The sequence below is a fragment of the Microtus oregoni genome, unplaced genomic scaffold, assembly GCF_018167655.1.
Source record: "Microtus oregoni isolate MIOR12 unplaced genomic scaffold, Mior012 000015F_ref0000493, whole genome shotgun sequence".
In the NCBI taxonomy this organism is placed as follows: Eukaryota; Metazoa; Chordata; class Mammalia; order Rodentia; family Cricetidae; genus Microtus; species Microtus oregoni.
In genome coordinates, this window is record NW_024543074.1 from 18,496,285 (window position 1) to 18,515,491 (window position 19,207).

General features: G+C 49.7%; 1 protein-coding gene across 5 annotated transcripts in view; it reads right to left on the reverse strand.

The window, feature by feature from the left end:
- The window catches only part of Rhbdl3 (rhomboid like 3), a 52,226-nt gene that overhangs the window by 19,731 nt on the left and 13,288 nt on the right, over positions 1–19,207 (reverse strand). For all 5 annotated transcript variants that reach the window (XM_041664560.1, XM_041664559.1, XM_041664562.1 and 2 more), the window contains 4 exons: positions 14,421–14,579; positions 11,266–11,490; positions 4,768–4,916; positions 3,528–3,640 (listed from right to left, as the gene is read on the reverse strand). In XM_041664560.1, the coding sequence (XP_041520494.1) occupies positions 3,528–3,640; positions 4,768–4,916; positions 11,266–11,490; positions 14,421–14,579 (646 nt within the window). The remainder of the gene's footprint in view (positions 1–3,527; positions 3,641–4,767; positions 4,917–11,265; positions 11,491–14,420; positions 14,580–19,207) is intronic.

Sequence of the window (19,207 nt, forward strand, 5' to 3'; positions counted from 1 at the left end):
CTGTGAAGGGTGTGGTCTGGGGAGCTCCAAAGTTCTTCACAGACCAGGAATTCAATGGATTCGATTTTTGGATTGCGATATATGTATCTTTTAAAGACAAGCCTTAATTTCTCTATTTTTATTTACATGTAGATCTGTGTGAGGGTGTCAGATCCCTGGGAACCTGAGTTATAGACAGTTGGGAGTCGCCATGTGGGTGCTGGGAATTGAACCCAGGGCCGTTGGAAGAGCAGAGCAGTCAGTGCTCTTAGCCCCTGAGCCATCTCCTCAGCCCCCTAAAGACAGGCCTTCTGTAGCTCAGGTTAACCTTGATCTTGCTGAGATCCTCCCACTCTGCCTCCTGCATGCGGAGATAACAAGCACGCACCGCTCTGGTCTCTTTTTATAATCTTATTAACCTTCTGAGACTTTCCTAAGGTCCATGCATCAGCTGGGGCCTGGAGGGACTGGCTAGGACCAAACAATACAGGATCTAAGCATACAGAATAGTAAAGGACATCAAGGGAGACTGTGGACCAGGCAGGATCCCTCGATAACCTGTTATGAAGCTCATGGCTAACAGGTACATAAGCTCAGGACAAATCCCGTGAAGGTGGTAGGGATAGAAGCCAGGAGGACAAAGGCAAGCTGGACCGCAACACCTCACCGCTGCACAGCACAGACCAAGGGGCTGGTTCCCAAAACATATTCTGGGTCCATGCCATCGTGCAGGTGAATTGGTGGCCTTGCCATTAAGGCACAGCAGCTGTAGTTTTAGTCTGAAAAGTTTGAAGGCGGGTGTTCTCCAACAGCTCCTTGGCCATTAGGAAAAACTCAAATTAACACTGGCAGCACATTTACCTCTAAGCGATGTTACTTTATTTATTCATGTATTCTTTCAACTACTCTACAAATATTTATTACCTAACAGGTGCTGAGCTCTAGGGCTGCATATTGACTTCTATAAACTCAGCAATAAGATGCTGCTGATATACTTAGGTGCTGTGTTTGTTTCTTTGTATTTGACGTAGCTCAGGGTGGTCTCAAAAATCACCACATAGTCAGGGATAACCTTGACCTCCTCGTCCTCCTGTCTCTACCTCCTAAATGTTGAGATTACAGGTATGTGACCACACGCCCTGGCTTTCAAAGATTCTTAATGCCATGATCTTCAGTGCTGGTCATCGGAGCTGGTACGGTACGCAGGGCTCTACCCTAATTTGATTAATTAGAAGAGTTTATTTCACCCGTCTGAATGCCCTGTACATGGGAGTGACAGTGGATACCTTATGGACCTTATAAAACTGAGACATGGATTGGAGATGACACACAAGACCTGTACCACAAGCCTGAGCTCTATCTCTGTGCTGTGGCAGTTAGCCATCACTCGATCAAACAGGACGGCCGCTGTGGCAGTTAGCCATCACTCGATAAAACAGGACGGCCGTGGGTTTGGAATAGTTTCACCAGGTAGAGATTAAAGCAGGGTCAGATACTGATCAAGGCCTCCCTTGGTTTCTGACAGATTTTTCTGCACAAAAGCGAAGGCCTGCCTTTTGATTCTTAGGTGTTTACAGGGCAATCTTTGGGATCACAGGACCTCTGTGGGACCCCATCTCTACCACTTAAAAGCTGTGTCTTCTTGGGCAAGCCACTTGTCCCTCTAAACCCTGGCTTCTGCTTTCTGTTTTGTTGTTGCTCTTTACTGTGTAGCCTAAGCTGGTCTTGAACTTTTGATCCACTTGTAATTAGTCTCCGAAGCACGGGCACTACAGGGATGTGCCATCACACCTCAGCCTCAGGCTCTGTATCCACTCCAGGCAGAGAAGTACAGCCACTGGCCACGCGGCTTGGAGGTGAGGAGACCTTAGCTGCTGGTCGTGGATAAGGACTGGTTCTCTGTCAAGGTCTAACTATAAGGGCTTCTCTCTGGGGATAGATACAGAGGGGAAGCAGTATAGGGAGATCAATCCACTCAGTCGGGGAGACCAATGACATGATTTGTAGTGACCAGTTAGCCCTCTGGCCTGAATCAATGACTCAGACAGAGCACTGTGTGCCCTTGGCTCCACGCTGCAGGCTCCCAGCCTCATATCCTAGTGCTGTGCCTTGCTTCTGTCTGCACTGACATCACTGGAGAGGGATGCTTGCGCTGTCCTCCCCCCCTCCCCCCCTGACATCACTGGAGAGGGATGCTTGCGCTGTCCTCCACCCCCCCCCCCCCCGTCATCTGTTCTGGGTGAGCGCTGAGTCATTTTGAATCTCACTTCTGTCTTCCAAGTTATTGCCCCCCCTTCCCCCGAGTCTAATTGACTACTAACTGCAAGTGTTACAAGTGCCGTCTCCGTTCCTCGTCATTTAGCATCTGGGACTCTGGGAATCTAGGTGGGGAACGTACATCTCTAAATTCCCAGGTGGCATGGCTGAGAGGTGTGTGGGTGGTTGAGAGAGTCTGCAACCTGGAGGTGCTCACTAAACCTCTCTTAAGGACACAGTCGGTGCTGGATTCAGGAATAGACTTGTGAGGGTCTAAGGTACAAGGATCTGGGCACACACAGACGTGCCAGAGACAGCACTGGGAGGGAGGGTCTCCCAGGCACAGGGCTGACACATGAGTAGGTTTAGCCCCCGGAGGTAGAGTGGGATCCTTCCTCCTCTGAAGTCACTTCGTTACTGCCTGCCTGTTGTTTATGAGGTCAAGGCTGCCCAGCTCTCCGGATGACAACTTTAATGCCATTCAGAAAGGATTAAGGCCTTAAACACTCTCTCTCTCTCTCTCTCTCTCTCTCTCTCTCTCTCTCTCTCTCTCTGTCTCTCCCTCTCTCTCTCTTCCCTTGAGCCCAGCTGTCAGGCTGAAGAGCCGAAGAGGCAAAACTCCACCAGGCAGTAGTAAAGTTGGAGGCATCGCGTAGGAGATCTGGCGTTCAGAGGCCGGGCTGCAGCTACCTTCCCTGGAGAACCCGCCCTTCTGCTCATCTCATTCGTCCCACCTCCCCACATCAGGCACAGACTTCTCCCAACAAGAGAATCCACTACCTCCTAGGCCAAACTGCCCTGTCCTCAGAGGGCCAATCAAGGGATCCATGGCTGCTCTGTGTAAAAAAAGAAAAGAAAAAGAAAAAAAAAAGCTCCCTATGGGTTCAGATATGGCTTAGCCAAAGAGCTGCCTGGCTTCATCCATACCACGGGTGTCCCTTTGCACGGTAGAAGGAAGCTGTTGTCTCATGTGTGGCTCCCGTCAACAGCAGGCAGCTCTCAATAGCTCTGTCTACAAGCTTGATGGGACCATAAGGATCAAGGAATTTCCCCAGGCTCACACAGCTAGAGCACGGCAATTCGATGGCAGGAATTCTCTCAGTAGTCCTATCCCAAATCATGAGCTCTGCCCCAAAATACACCTCCCTGTCTGAGTGGCTGTGGGAAATCTGCCTGGAGGACAATCCAGAACCAGGAGCCTTGAAGAGGCTCAGGAAGACAGTGCTTGCACCAGCCACGGGATCTCCTCTGACCTGCCCGCAGGAGGCTCACCATAGGGCCCACCAACCTACCTGCCACAACGCCAGCCGCATAGACGAGCCCGATTCGGGTGGCTCCATGCACCATCTCCAGCGGCACCCCCACCAGCAGCTGCAGCACCACATTGAGTCCTAGGTGCTCTACCCTGTGACAGACACATTCGTTAACTCACCTGGCAAATGCTGTGGGCCAAGATACTGGGGAGCTGGGAGGGTGCAAGACACCTTCTCCGCCTCTGAGCAGTTCAGGGGCTGGGGAGGAGATGATTGTCATGGGAAGAATTCCGTCCAGCTGAGACAGAACACACATCAGGGACCTGGTAGTGACAGGTACAATCTGTCTCTGCAGCAGTGACAGGGACTAGCCATGCCTAGGACCTAGCAGCTCTAGGGGTTAACATGGGTGATGCCAAGGCTCAGAGAGTGACAGTGAGTGGCTTAAAGGTCACAGCCCAGGTGTCTGACCAGCTTGAGATGTGACATTCGCCACTCTGGGCTCACTCTGGTCTTTCACTGTACCCACAAACACTACGCAGCTGGAGATCAAAGATGATTTCAAAACACCCCGAAGCATTAGAGGCCTCTTGCAGCTTAGCACCACTGTCTCTTAAAGTCGTAAAGGGAAGCTTTTCTTCCTGGTGTGAGAAGGGACCCAGCCACTCTTCTCACTCCAAACTTTCAGGGCTAGGAGAGGGGACCCAGACTTCTTCCCCTGGAACAGACCACGATGGGAAATAAGAAGTTCTAATAAATTAGAGCTTTACTCGGCTTGTGGGAGCAACCACACACACAAATTATGAACAACTCTTGTGGCTAGTTGGCTGGTCACATGACCCTTTTTGCTCTGGCCTCTAGGAAGCACAGAACATTTCAACCTACCCCTGGGACGCACACAGACCCATACTGTGAAATGTGTGTGCCAATCCATTGCTGGCTTTAGTAGCCTCCTTTGCTTCTCCTTCTCACACACAGCTACTGACAGTATGTTTGGTATTGGGTGACTTTCAAGAGGCTATCTCAAATCTGCATCTAAGTCAATAAAAATAAACCAAAAACTTAATTCCAGAGTTTAGGGCACAGTTTTGGGGCACTTGCCTAGTATTCCAAAGACCCTAAGTCTAATCCCCAACACTGTAAATAAAAAAATTAGTTTGAAACTATGCATGTGTAAATGTATATATAAAATGTGTTTTTATATATAATATGTAGTAATTCCACCCCAGGTAAGCAGGCCACTCACTCTTCTGCAGGTTCTGTGGGAAGACATACTCACCCTGCATGCATAAAGATGTATGTCACATAGCGCCAAGCCTGTGCACGGAGCTGCGGGTGGTAAACCAGAGAGTTCTTCAGGTACCGAGGGTGCGTCACCTGCAGCACAAACTGATCCAGTAGAACCCCATTGTACAGGAAAAGGGCAACCTAGACGAAGCACAGAGCGGAGGCCAGTTACGAAGCACAAGACTGCTCAGGACGGTGTTCCTGATGGGTACTGGGGATAAGACAGGAGACTGTCACCCCACCTGAATGAAAGGTGTCCATAGCCAGGACCCGTTTATCAGAAAGCATCCCTCCCTCTGTTTCTGAGATACTCTTGTGTTATGGGGTCATGTGATCTCTTTGTCTCTGCTTCCCTGGTGGGCATGATTTTAAACCGTAATTCTAGTAAGCCTCATTCTCCCACTTCATACAGGTTGATTTCTTTTCTTTTTTTTTTTTTTAATTTATTTATTATGTGTACAACATTCTGCTTCCCACACACCAGAAGAGGGAGCCAGATCTCATTACAGATGGTTGTGAGCCATCATGTGGTTGCTGGGAACTGAACTCAGGACCTCTGGAAGAGCAGTCAGTGCTCTTAACCTCTGAGCCATCTCTCCAGCCCAGGTTGATTTCTTCAAAACAAAACAAAACAAAAAAACACTGTGGTAGAATAGACATAAAATTTAGTGCCTCTAAATTTTTGTTGTTTTATTTTTTTTCAGACAAGGTTTCTCTGTAGCTATGGCTGTCCTGAAACTTGCTCTGTAGATCAGGCTGGCCTCAGACTCAGAGATCCGCCTGCCTCTGCCTCCCGAGTGCTGGGATTAAAGACATGTGCCACCACCGCCTGGCTTTCCTTTTCTTTTTATGACACAAGGTTGGCCTAGAATCACTATACAGTCCATACTGTCTGCTAATTCACAATCCTCCTGCCTCAGCATCCCAAGAGCTAGAATCACAGAAACACCCTACACTGCTGAGCAGAACTAGACATTTCCATTCTATGTATCTGCCTCTCTTTGACCACACAGTCTCCTGTCAGTGGGAACTTGGAATGCTGCCATCTTTTTGCTATTGCAAATATCTCTAAGAACAAGGTGGACAAGTAGCTCCTCTATTCACTGCTTTTATTTACTTATTTATTTATCTATTTATTTATTTATTTGGTTTGAGACAAGGTTTCTTTGTGTAACAGTCCTGGCTGTTCTGGAACTCGCTTTCTACACCAGGCTGGCCTCAAACTCACTGAGATCCACCTGCCTCTGCCTCCCAGCTGCTGCTGGGATAAAAGGTGAGCACCACCACTGCCTGGTTTAGTGCATGGTAATTTTAAAGTTAAAATTTTAAAGTATTATTTGATGCTGTCAAGGTGGCGCACTCCTTTAGTTCCAGCACTTGAGAGGAAGAGGCAGGAGGATCTCTGTGAGTCTCAGGCCAACCTGGTCTACAGAGTAAGTTTCAGAACAGCCAGGGTTACATAGAGAAGGCACCTCAAAACAAAACAAGTTATTATTTTATGTGCACTAGTGTTTTGGTTGCATTCATGTCTGTGCACCACGCATGTGCCCGGTGCTCAAGGAGGCCAGAAGAGGGTATCAGATACCTCAGAGCTGGAGTTACAGATAGTTGTGAGCCACCATGTGGCTCCTGGGAATCAGAGGAAGAGCAGCCAGTGCTCTTAACCACTGAGCTGACTCTCCAGCCCCATGCTTCATCTTCTGAAGAGGACCAGTTTTTCTAATGGTTAGACTATTCCACACTCCCATCAGCATCTGCGGTTTCTTCTTATCTCCACCTATATACCAAGTATGTTGATTTTTTCAGATAACTCCGTACATCTGTTCAGGGCCTAGCAGGGTATTTACTTTGCTGATCTCTCTGGAACTCAATGTGTAATGAATCTCTATGCTCCTGTGCTCCCAATCAGAGCATGTGCAAAGCTGTTTAAGAATGTATGAGGGGGGGGCTGGAGAGATGGCTCAGCAGTTAAGAGCATTGCCTGCCCTTCCAAAGGTCCTGAGTTCAATTCCCGGCAACCACATGGTGGCTCACAACCATCTGTAATGAGGTCTGGCGCCCTCTTCTGGCCTGCAGACATATGCACAGACAGAATATTGTATACATAATAAATAAATATTTAAAAAAAAAAAAAGAATGTATGAGGGGGGCTGGAGAGATGGCTCAGCGGTTAAGAGCATTGCCTGCTCTTCCAAAGGTCCTGAGTTCAATTCCCAGCAACCACATGGTGGCTCACAACCATCTATAATGAGATCTGGTGCCCTCTTCTGGCATGCAGGCAGGCATGGGAGGAATGTTGTATACATAATAAATAAACAAATATTAAAAAAAAAAAGAATGTATGAGGGCACCGGGCAATGGCGATACATGCCTTTAATCCCAGCACTCAGAGACAATTGGATCTCTGTGAGTTCGGAGCCAGCCTAGTCTACAAAGTGAGTTCCAAGACAGCCAGGGCTGTTACACAGATCAGCCCCGTCTCAAAAAAACAAAAAACAAAACAAAAAAGAAAGTTTGGGGTTCTAGGCTGGGCTACAACAGTGCGGAAATCCAGGAGGGTAGGGTTTTCTCTTCCAAACACAATGGCCCTGAATTTGCTCTTTGGTTTCTTCTCTTCCCACCAGCTGTGGTTTCTGTAGTGTTGCTGGCGTTAGACGTGGCTGGCAGCTCCATGTTCCTTCATTTTCTATCTGTTATGGAATCAAAGACTCCGATTACTAGCGCTCTATGGAAAACAGAAGCCCTGGGCTCCAAGGGAGTTAAGTATGCTGTCTGAGTATCTTCCTTTCGTTCCCATATTGATGGCTCAAATTCATACAGCTGTAGAATTTTAAAATCTGAGCCAATCTGGACACAAACACTGGCTCCTTTTGACCACCTTAGGCAAATTATTAGAATTCTCTAGCCCTCAGTTTCCACGTCTGAAAATGGGTACCAATTTCTGCACAGGGTCACAAGTTTAAAAGTGATACTGCAGCTGTCTTCCTAGCAGAGACAGGGGGATTGTAGTTCTGAGGGGAGTGGAGTAAAGAGTGAGACCCTTTCTTTTCTTTTTTTCTTTCCTTCCTTCCTCCCTCCTTCCCTTCCTTCCTTCGTTTCTGTTTTTTGAGGCAGGGTTTCTCTGTATTGCCCTGGCTGTCCTGGAACTTGCTCTGTAGACCAGACTGGCCTCGGACTCAGAAAACCGCCTGCCTCCGCCTCGAGAGATTCAAGGTGTGCACTACTATGCCCTGCAAGAAAGAGACCCTTTCTTAAAAGAACAACAAAATGGGCTGCAAGTACTTATATACACTCAGGCACACACACACACTCACAAAAACCAAAATAAATTAATTAAACACAATCGGGCTGGAGAGATGCCTCTGCAATTGACAGCACTTGTTGCTCTTGCAAGGGACTCAGGCTCAGTCCCTAACACCCACATGGCAGCTTACAACCATCTGTAGCTACAGCTCCAGGGAATGGAATACCTTCCTTTGACCTCTGTGAACATTACATGCATGTGGTGCAGACATACTCATTCATATAAAGTAAAAACATCTAATAAAAAAATATTCAGCCAGGCATGGTGGTGCACACCTTTAATCCGAGCACTTGGGAGGCAGAGGCGGGCAGATCTCTGTGATGGGAGGTAGAGGCGGGCGGATCTCTGTCAGCTTGAGGACAACATGGACTACAGAGCAAGTTCTAGGACATCCAGGGCTTCACAGAGAAACCCTGTCTCAAATAATTAAAAAGGATATTTTTAAAACTGTGGGGCCGGGGGCACAGATGGTCCGGGGGTAAAGGCCCTTGCCGGCACCTGAGCTCAGCCCTAGAGTCTAGACCGTTGGAGAACGGACTCCTGCAAGTTGTCTTCTCATCTACACATGGAGACCACACATGCCCTCTCCTCACACACAAAGCAAGTGAACAATAAATAAATGTAATCTAAAACTTAAAAATGACAAAATAACAACGATAGCAAACCCTCAAGTTTAACATAAAGGAAAAGCTCAAGGACCAGCATACAATCAGGGAAGGAAGCAATAATTAAGGTCAAACTGGGCGTTCTGAACCGCACCTGGACCAGCTTAGCCTATCAAAGGAAACTGCTCGGGCAGCTCGGAATAGAGGCCAGAGACAGTGTGCTTGTCTAACATGCATGAAGCCTAGGTGTCTCTCTCTCTCTCTCTCTCTCTCTCTTTCTCTCTCTCTCTCTCTCTCTCTCTCACACACACACACACACACACACACACACGCACGCACGCACATACACACTCACACACGCGCACAGCTGTTCTTCCTACATAACGCCATGCAGGTGTCCTGGCAACAGGCACAGCTTCCAAGGTATCTCATTATTGTTGATCCTCAAATAGAAGTTAATAAACAGTCCCACTCAGTAGGCACTGGAAGAACACATCTAAGAAAATCTCAGAAAAAACACCACACAACATGTGCTTGGGCAAAACCATAACAACAAACAGATCTCTATGTGCAGAACAGAGAGGGGTAGATTTTTGCTTACTTTGTTTTGTTTTTTAAAGTTTCTTAGAAATATTTTATCTTTTTTTGGCGGGGGGGGAGGGTTGAGACAGGATCTCTCTCTATATATATAGCCCTGAGTGTCCAGGAACTCACTCTGTAGAACAGGCTGGCCTCAAATTCAGAGATCCACCTGCCCCTACCTTCCGAGTCCTGGGATTAAAGGTGTGTGCCACCATGCATGGCTAAAATATTTTTATTATTTCTGTGGATGTTTTGCCTGCGTGCATATTTGTGTACCACGTGCATGCCTGATGCCATCCAGAGGCTTGAAGAGGATGCTAGGTCCCCTGGAACTGGAGGTCCAGACAGCTATGAGCTGCCATCTGGCTGCTGGGAATCAATCTCTGGTCTCTGGAAGAGCAGCCGATGCTCTCACCCACCAAGCCATCTCCATTACTGTTTTTTGAACCAGATCTCCTTCTGTAGCGCAGCCTTGTCTTGAATTCATGGTGACCCTTTGTGGGATTCCAAGTATGAGTAGCCGAGCCCAGACAGACCAATTATTTCTGATTTAGGAAAAAAAAAGATGCCATGAAACCGAATGACCAGGGCAGCTGAGGAAGCAGGAGCATCATGAGACCTCCTGCAGAGGCAGTAATCAGTAACTGGCCTTGGAGGAGAAGCAGCCAGAGAGACTGGAAACGACCAGAGACTGGAACCGCAAAAGGGAAGCTAGGCATCCCTTCAGGAGCCAGAGGTGGGGTGGGCTATTGGGGTTCCTGCTGAACTGAGGACTGAGTTCCATCACACAAGGCAAAACACAAAAGGAACTCCTGGGGAGTCCCTTGTCTGTGCAGGGCTCATTTTTGCACAATAGTGTGACTAGGAGGGCTGCTCTTCCAGAGGACCCCAGTTCAATCCCCAGAACCCATATTAGAGGTTCACAACTGCCAACAAGATCCAGGGGGTCCGAGGTTTTCTTCTCACTCAAAAGCTCACACACATGCATGCACACACACACACACACACACACTCACAAGCTCACACACAGGCATGCACACACACACTCACACACAAGCTCACACACAAACATGCACACACACAACACACACTCACAAGCTCACACACAGGCATGCACACACACACTCACAAGCTCACACACAGGAATGCACACACACTCACAAACAAGCTCACACACAGGCATGCAGACACCACACACTCACAAGCTCACACACTGGCGAGCACAGACACACACACTCACAAGCCCACACATAGGCATGCACATAGACAGACATACACTCACACACACACAGACACACTCACACACACACACAGACACACACACACTCACAAGCTCACACATGCACAGCACACACACACAAATAATAAAATGAAAAAAATTTAAAGGAATGACTGTTGGTTGAAATTATTTGTTTTTAAGAAGCACTAGCCTGTGAATTTTTTAAACCATGTATGGCAGATTCCCTAAAGAGAGAATGTTCTATAAAAACTTCATTTTCTTGTTCACAAACACTCCCTCCCAGAGGTAAGCATGTGTTTCTGTGTTCAAGAAGCACCCCAGCCATCCTCTTCCTCTGTGGAGGTGTCCTTGCCCATGGCATGGGGAAGCTCTGGTGACCCCTGCTTTACAGTCTGCAAATGAAGTCTCAAGGGGATAACAACTATTGTTCTAGCCTTCCAGGAGAGGAATTTACATAAATTGGCTTTATTGAGTTTGTCTGGCTAAATCCCCAAATCCTTGAGTTTGTCACATTGTTTTGCTGTTTTGAACAGGGAAGAAATATGGAGATTTTGCTGCAGGTTGCCTCAAGTAATCTTCGCCTGGGAGTGCTCACTAAAAGCGCCTCAGCTAGGCAACTGGGTTCCCTAGCAAGGCTCTGACTTGCAGAACGACTGCTATTTGATCTGCAGCTTTCCCCCTCAAACCTTCGACCTCCTCTCCCCATGCAACCCCATGTTTAGAAAGCCCCCCCCCCCCCAGCTCCACCCTGGTCCTTGCCTCCAGCAGGGTGACTGTGATCATGAACCAGGGCGGGGGGCAGCAGGTGTAGCTGTCGTAGTACCACTTGCGATCAATCTCTCGGGGCAGGGTCTCGTAGGCCACGTGGCGGATGAGCCGCTGGGAGAGGCTCAGCCCCTTCTCCTCCAGCAGGGCCTTGCTGCTCAGCCTGCGGTTGCCCTGAAGGATGGCCTGGCGGAAGCTGTTGGAACGCTTGTTGCTCATCTGCACAGGAAACGGGGTGAGGAGAGGGTCAGAGTCAGGGCCTCAGGGAGCACTGCACCTACACCTCAGCTTGCGTGCTCGCTGGAGCAATTCTTTTCTGAGCTCTGGGCAGCATTCCAGGAATGCCACCGTGTTGACCTCTGACCTCACAGCTCATCTCCATTAGAAAAGAACTCTGAACATTCCTTCTGCCAAAAAGGAAACTGAGGTACAGAGAGTACCTAAGAAGACACAGGTTCAAACCCAGGCCTATATTTATACAGACCTCCTACCAACTCATCCCTGATCCTCTGATCCCTTGTGTTACATGGGAGACGGTGGTGCTCAGGACCAGGAAATCAGCAGTCACAGTTCAGAGCAACAGCGGCCATGGGAACACACAGTTCTCCAGTGTGTCTCCAGGTGATCAGCAAGGGCTTTCCTGAAGGAGGGGATGGCCAGGTGAGGGCCGGGGTGAGTGAGCATCCCAGGCACGCCAGCTTGGGAAGGTGCAAGCAGGTCTTTGTCAGCCAGCTGTCAGAAGTTGTCAGGATCAGAACCCGATGTCATGGAAGCCATGGCACCTGAATGTTTCCTGGCATGTATGATACTTAGTGAGCCTAGGGCCTCACCCAAGACCAGGTCCTACCGTCAGCAATCCAGGCCTGGTCCCCAAAGATCTGCTTCATCTAGCAGTTAGCGGGACTTCTAGTCCCTGGAAGCTTCTGCCACCCTTGATATTTTCCCGGATCATACTGTAAATTATTCCAAGGGAGAGTAGGCCAAAAGACCCAGATCTCCTGGCCCAAGGGCTCATAGCTACTATTGGCATGTAGTCACTGATGTACTTCTCAGACCAGAGACCCTGCAGAAGATAATCCAGCCAGACCCAAAAGCAAGATCCAGTCAGGACTAGCAAGGCGAATGGAGCCAGAGCAGGGCACAGGAGTCTGAGCCTCTTTCTGGAGGGCACCTGGAAGAATCCAGGATCAGACAAGGCCACTTAGCGGGAGCCTCCCCTGCAGAGTCATCTCCTAACCTTGAGTCTTGCTTCTCCTGGTTCCCCGTGTGGCTTAAAGCCAGCCTCCCCTGGCTGGTTGGCCTCAGTGAACCCCTCTAGCCATTGCCACCCCCCAGGTGAGGGTAATTTGTTCTGCGTGGGCTGGTAAGTCATGCAGTGAGGTTTCCCAGCAGAAGAACATTAGGAGACAACAGAAACTTGCAAATACAGTCCTTTATCCTATTTGGTCCTGGCGGAAACCCTACATGCACCATTAGATTCATTTTACAAACGGGCAAAGAGAAGCACAGAGCAGCCAGCAAAGGCAGAGGGAGGGCTCAGGCTCGAGGGGCCCTCTTTACATGAATGCAGGCTGGAAGTGATTGCTCCGGCTCAGAGTCTGAGCATAAAAATGTGACAACAGCGTGACAATATCATGTCCTGAACTCACACAGAGGAACGGAACCTGACAGGCGAGAAACACCTTGCGTGGGCCTTGAGATTGGGCAGGCACTGGGTGCATATGAGCTGGGCACAAGTCTGAGCCAGGCTTCCAGTCTGCTTCCCGACGAGGCTGATGACACTTCTGAGGCCCAGTCTGTGAACTGCTGCTGTCTGAGCTCACCTTGGCCCAGGCTTCCAGGTCCGCTCCCTGGGTCTACTAGAATAATGGATAATATTCTACCCGAGTGTCTCTAGCAGTTCCTTGTAAACTCACACGTCCACCGACGGGAGCAACCTGCAGCTGAGAGGCCACTGACGCTGCTATTGTCTGGACAGTCACATCACAGAGAGTTAAGATGGGACGGTGACAGCAGGCTTCCCTGGCCCTGTCTGAGGCCTTTGGTGTCTACAATATAGGGAACTTCGCTGCGTTCTTTCTCCTCGGTGGGGGGCATGAAGAGATAGGAAGGCCTCATCGATGGGGAAACAAGCAGACATCCAGCCTTTTAGTCACCTTAGTCGTTCAGGTAACTTCTACTGATGTCCCTCATGGGGGTGGAGAAATGCAGCTTGCCTAAGTTACCCAAAGCCCAGTGTAACCACCCGTGGCCGCCTCTGAAAGAAGAGCATCAATCCCCAGGGAGGAGAGGAGGGCATCCCTACCAAAGATAACCAGTAGGACTCATGAATCATGGTCCCTCCCACAAACAGGAGCAATCACCGTCAGTTCTAAGAGCTTGGGCCTCCAGTTATGCTATAACTAACAGACAACCACATTTTGGAATTTATTTTATTTTGTTTGTTTTCATTTTTGATTTGAGATAGGGTCTCAATGTGTATCTCTGGCTGACCCGGAACTCACTATGTAGACCAGGCTGGCCTCAAACTCACAGAGATCTGTCTGGACTTGTCTGCCTCTGCTGGGGTTAAAGGCGTGCGCCACCACATCCAGCCTTTTGGAATTTATTAACTTAGCAGGACCATGAGCTGCCATCAACCCAAAGGTTAAGAGTCATTGGACAACATCTGAGGTTTGTGTGAGTGCGTGCATGCATGTGTGTGCATACATGCATGCATGTGTGTGTGCATGTGCATGTGTGTGCGTGCATGTGTGTGTGTGTGTATGTGTGAGAGAGAGCTTGCATCTAAAGCCTATTGAAAAGAGACCTCCATCTTGTTTATCCCATTTTTCTGAAGTTTTCACTTAATGTGTTTCTAAAATGCCTTGATTTATAACTTCCTTTGTTCTATTATTACTATAAAAACCTCCATGTAACTTCACCCTTGAAACATGTATTTGAGGAGACCCAATGTATGTTTCAGGCCACGGTCACACTGCCCCAGAACAAACCATGTCTACTCCGTGGATGTGAGAGTGGTTTCCCTCGGGGGCTGTGGTGTCTTCTCACCTGTTGAAGCTGTGGCTGTTCAAATGCTGTCCGCTGAGACACCCCTTGGCCTAAAGCTACCTCCAGTGTCTAAGGCCCTCCCCATCCAGAATGCTCACCAGGTTGACAAAGTCCTGGTAGCAGATCTGCCCGTCTGCATGGCTGTCAGCGAGAGCTAGCAGCACCTCCTTTTTGTGTGGGTCCAACTTAGAGCTGTGGCTCTCCAGGAGGCTCCGGAATTTTCCTGTGCTGATGTAGCCGGTGCTCCCGGGGTCAAACTGAGGGTGAAACACAGAAAGCAGCAGAGTCAGTGGGTACCACCCCAGGGCAGATGTGGAGCCCAGACCTCCCGCCCTCCTTCCCGCAGGGGCTGTGGGGACATTTCTAAGGACACAGTCAGGATGACCCGGTCCAACTGCCTTACAGGGAGGAAGAAAGCCCCGCTCCTGAACTCTCTTGTGGTCTTTTTTTTTGTTTCTTTGAGACAGTTCAGGCTCAGCTGAACGCCTGTGAGGCGTGTGCACTATGTCCGGCTGATAGCGCTTTTAGTTTTTCAAGACAGGGTTTCTCTGTGTAGCCCTGGCTGTCCTGAACTCACAGAGACCTGTCTGCCTCTGCCTCCTGAGTGCTGGGATTAAAGGTGTGCGCCACCACCGCCAGCTGGTACCCTGTCCAAGGGTACTGGTGCTCTGCCACCCAGCTACAGCTCTTTCCAAGTTTCTCCTTCCACTTCCTCCTAACTGTGGGAAGGAAAGCAGGAATGGAGTTCTGTAAGTGGAGGAGACAAAGGACAGGGAAAGAGAGACCTGAGCATCCCCAGCGCGGGATGGGCCGTTCCAGGGTCCTTCCTACTCACACCCCATGGGTGGCCAACTTACCGAAGACACGCTCTCTGTTGTTTTGTTTTGGGGGTGAGGGTAGGGGTGTGCTTCTGCATTTGTGTGGGCACATGTGCATTTTACACCATTCTCTTTAACCTCCTGAAGCTCCCTGCGCCCTGGACAGCAGCCAGGCTTCCCGCCCAACCTGTCTTAGCTACTTCTGCTTCATCCCAGGGCTCTAACTCCTCCAAGGCCAGTGCCTCCTGTCAGGCGTCTGTCTTACAGGCATTCAACTGAGATTTGCTGGATGAATAAATGAGATGTTCAGATGAACAGACAGGTACTAATTTTCCATGAGAAGCCTCTTTGGATTAGTGAGGAAAGGCCTTTATCCCTCTTTGCTCCTTCCCGACAGGGCTCACCCTGCCAGAAAATGACACCCCATCTCTTGTGGTACCAAACGCACTCTGGTCAAGGGGGCTCCTGACCCCGGCCTCTGGTGTGTACCTGGAAATGCTGCCGTGGGTTGCGTAGGGGAAAGGCAATGGGACGCAGGGGATACAGCTACGGTGCTAAAGAATCCCTGCGTCTGGTACTCAGTCTGGGACGGGAGGCACTAAATGGCAATGGGCCCCGGAAAGGTACAGGGGCGAAGTTGGAAGGCCAAACCCATGCTGCCCCTTTCTCTGGATAAGGTTAACAAAGGCTGTTTGGAAAACACTACGCAGTGTTACTAGACAGTCTGAGACTGACGGCCACAAGTCACGGTCACTTCAGCTCCCCCAGAACCATTTAGGAGAAAGCTCTGAGGAGGTCCATGCTCAGGTTAGACCCTTCACCCCAGCACTGGGTGCACATGACACCCATTTCCTTATCATCAAGGATATCAGGAAACTCGAAAGGTTCATTAAGACTAGGAATGCCAGGGCCAACGACAAGGCTCAGTAGTTAACAGTCCTTGCTAATAGCAAGCCTGACAACCCAGAGTTCCATCCCTGGAGGGAAGAGTGAACTGACTCCCAAAAGCTAGCCTCCTCATCTGTCCACACAAGCCCTCCCCCCCCCAGAGAATAATAGTAGTAATCATAATAACAACATATTTTTGTTTGTTTTTGAGACAGGGTATCTGTGTAGCCCTGGCTGTCCTGGGACTCATTCTGTAGGCCAGGCTGGTACCAAGCTCACAGAGCTCTGCCTGTCTCTGCCTCCCAAGCGCTGGGACTAAAGGTGTGTGATATCACACTTCCCTCATAATAGATTAAAAAATAATAATAAGGGCCAAGGTGCTGGCTCAGCAGGTAAAGGCACTTGCAATTAAGCCCGATGACCTGAGTTCAGTGCCCAGGACCAATAGCAAAATTAACTCCCATAGGTTGTCCTCGAACCTGCACACTTGTGTTGTTGTTGTGGCACACCGACAGAGAAACATTACACCCACATCCACACTCTAAATGTAATTTTTAAAAGAAGAGTAATAACACCTAATATCTGCCATATATTCATGGCCAAACACTGTTTAATGTACTTTATGTACAGAATTTCTTCTTTTTAAAGATCAATTTTTTTTGATTTTTATATGTATGAATTTTTGCCTGCATGTATATCTGTGTACCACATGTGTTCCTGGTGACTGTGGAGGCCAGAAGAGGGGGTTGGGTCCTCTGGAACTGGAGTTAAGGACAGTTGTGAGCTGCCATGTGGGTGCTGGGAGAGCAAAAAGTATTTCTTGTTTGTTTGTTCTGTAGTTTTGGAGCCTGTCCTGGAACTAGCTCTTGTAGACCAGGCTGGCCTTGAACTCACAGATCTGCCTGTCTCTGCCTCCCAAGCGCATTAAAAGTGTGCGCCACCAGTGCCCGGTGCAACAAGTGCTCTTAACCAAAGAGAAGCAGGACTCCAGGAACCCACGGTTCTCCCCAAACAGCTTTTTTTTTTTTTTTTTTACAGTAGGAAAGGGGCCTAAACAGAGCTAGTCTGGCCTCCGTGCTGCTCAGATGTGGAAACTGAGCAGAGAGAGGGGAGAGGAGGGAGAACCGAGGGAAGGTTGAAATGCTAACAGCCGGCAGGGCTTTGGTGCACGAGACCACTATCCTAATCCACATGGGGACCCTTTAGCCTGGCCCTGACTGTGTTCATGCCACGTTGACCTCAGGACTGGGTTGTAGGTCCTGGGAAGATGTCTGCTGGGTCCTGTAGGGGTCAAGGTTTCCCTGCACATCAGGGGACCTTCTCAGCCTCCTGAGGGGAGGAAGGAGGAAGCCCAGTGGCTTTACCCATGCTGGGAGCACAGCCCACAGTCCCTTCCCAGGGGCCTCCTCAGGGCTGCCTATAGAAGAAGATGAAGTAGGGGGCTGGGATCAGGCCCCAGACAAAGAGCCACCTGCTCTCCTCCTCCCCTTACCCCTGCAGGGCTCCCTGCTGTTGTCCTAGTGACAAGGGGCTACCCTGTGGCTCCCCAGGCCTCCTAGCCCCAAACACATTATAGGCTCTATCTACACTGCAGAGAACACGCTGGAATCCGGCCGAGCCTCCGTTCTCTGCCAAAACTCTACCTTTCATGCCAGGGCTAGATAGGCCAGACAATGGGGGGTCACCACTACCCTAATAATGAGGCCTCCGAGACTCAGGATGAGTGGGGGTGGGGGAGAGCCAGAGCCAGGCTGGCTGCTGAGGGCATGGGCAGAGCTGGCAGTGGGCATAGGGCACCCAGTGGGGTGAAGGTTAAAAGAGACAGGAGGAGGCAGAAGGGGGGAGGGGGAGAGATATCACGTTCAGAAATCAGAAGAGCAAGGTCCCACCCTTCAGAAGGAAGCTGAGGACTTCTGACTTAAGACTGTGTCCCTCAAGCAAGATAGCAGGGAGCAAGGCCAAAATCACACTCCTGTCTTTACACAGCTAGGCTTTCCCGTCTATTGAGTGGGCTGATGTCTACCTGGGGCAGCCACTAGCTAGCCAGGGGCTATTCCCATCACTTTATTCAAATGGGGGGTCTGTCTCCTTGGTCTGTCTACCTGCCAGCTTCCCTCAGGCTTATAGGGGGTGAGGTCACACTAAGACTGTGGTGCTACTTTGGTGGGGAGTGCGGGGAGGGGGCAGGCAGAACAAATCCTCCAAACACAACTTCTTGTTAAAAACATGCTAGAGCCCCTGAAGCTGCCCCTCCAAGATCCTGGCCCTGGAATCCCTCTTTGGGGCAGCAGGCTGCTTGCAGGATGAGCTGGGGGTGGGGGGTGGCATGGGCTGGAAGCAGCCTGCCAGGGCTAGTAGAGAATGGTCAGTCAGTGCAGCTGGAGGATTGACTATATCAGTGAGGCCGAAGCCTGGCAAAAAGGCAGTAACCAAAGTGGGCCCTGACTTGCAGGAGAGAGCCCAGTGCTGGACAGAGCTGCACTGGAGGGGGATGACCCACAATCCTGCCCTCCCTCCTCGGCCTTGAAAAGAGCTTCCAGAGGCTCCAAGGAGGCTTTTAATCCCACCAGTGCCCTGCTCATAGGTTGCTAATCTCCTAGGTGGCTCCTCTGCCCAGTCTGAGGCCACACACACACACACACACACACACACACACACAGAGGCACACAAGCACGCATTCTCTCTCTCTCTTTCATCTTTCACCTCCTTCCCTGTGCTTGTTCCTGGACCACTTAGTCCATTTAGTCTGGGGAAATGGCCCAGCAAATTCTCCATGTGTTTAGGTAGGAGCTCAGCCCCAGCTGCTGTGCTAAGGGGAGGGGCAATTCATCAACTACAGAGCCTCAGTTTCCTCATCCAAGAATGAGTAGGAGGAGCTCTGCCTATTTGTGGGGATGGAAGGGGCCATATCCATCCATGAATATAGAAGCAAGGATGGGCTAGAGAAAGCCATAGCCCATTAAGTCTTTGGGGGAGCGGACCTTCTAGTCCCAGTACCATTGAAGAGTAAATGAGAAGCAAAGTGGGTCTAGAACCATTTAGCAAGTTAGAAGGTTAGGAGCTCATCAATCTGGGTTCAGACAGCTGGAAGGGAAGCCAGGTATAATGGTGAGCCCTCTGATAGTGGCACTTGGGAGGCAGGCAGCAAGATCAGAAGTTCAGGGTCATCCTCTGTGCTT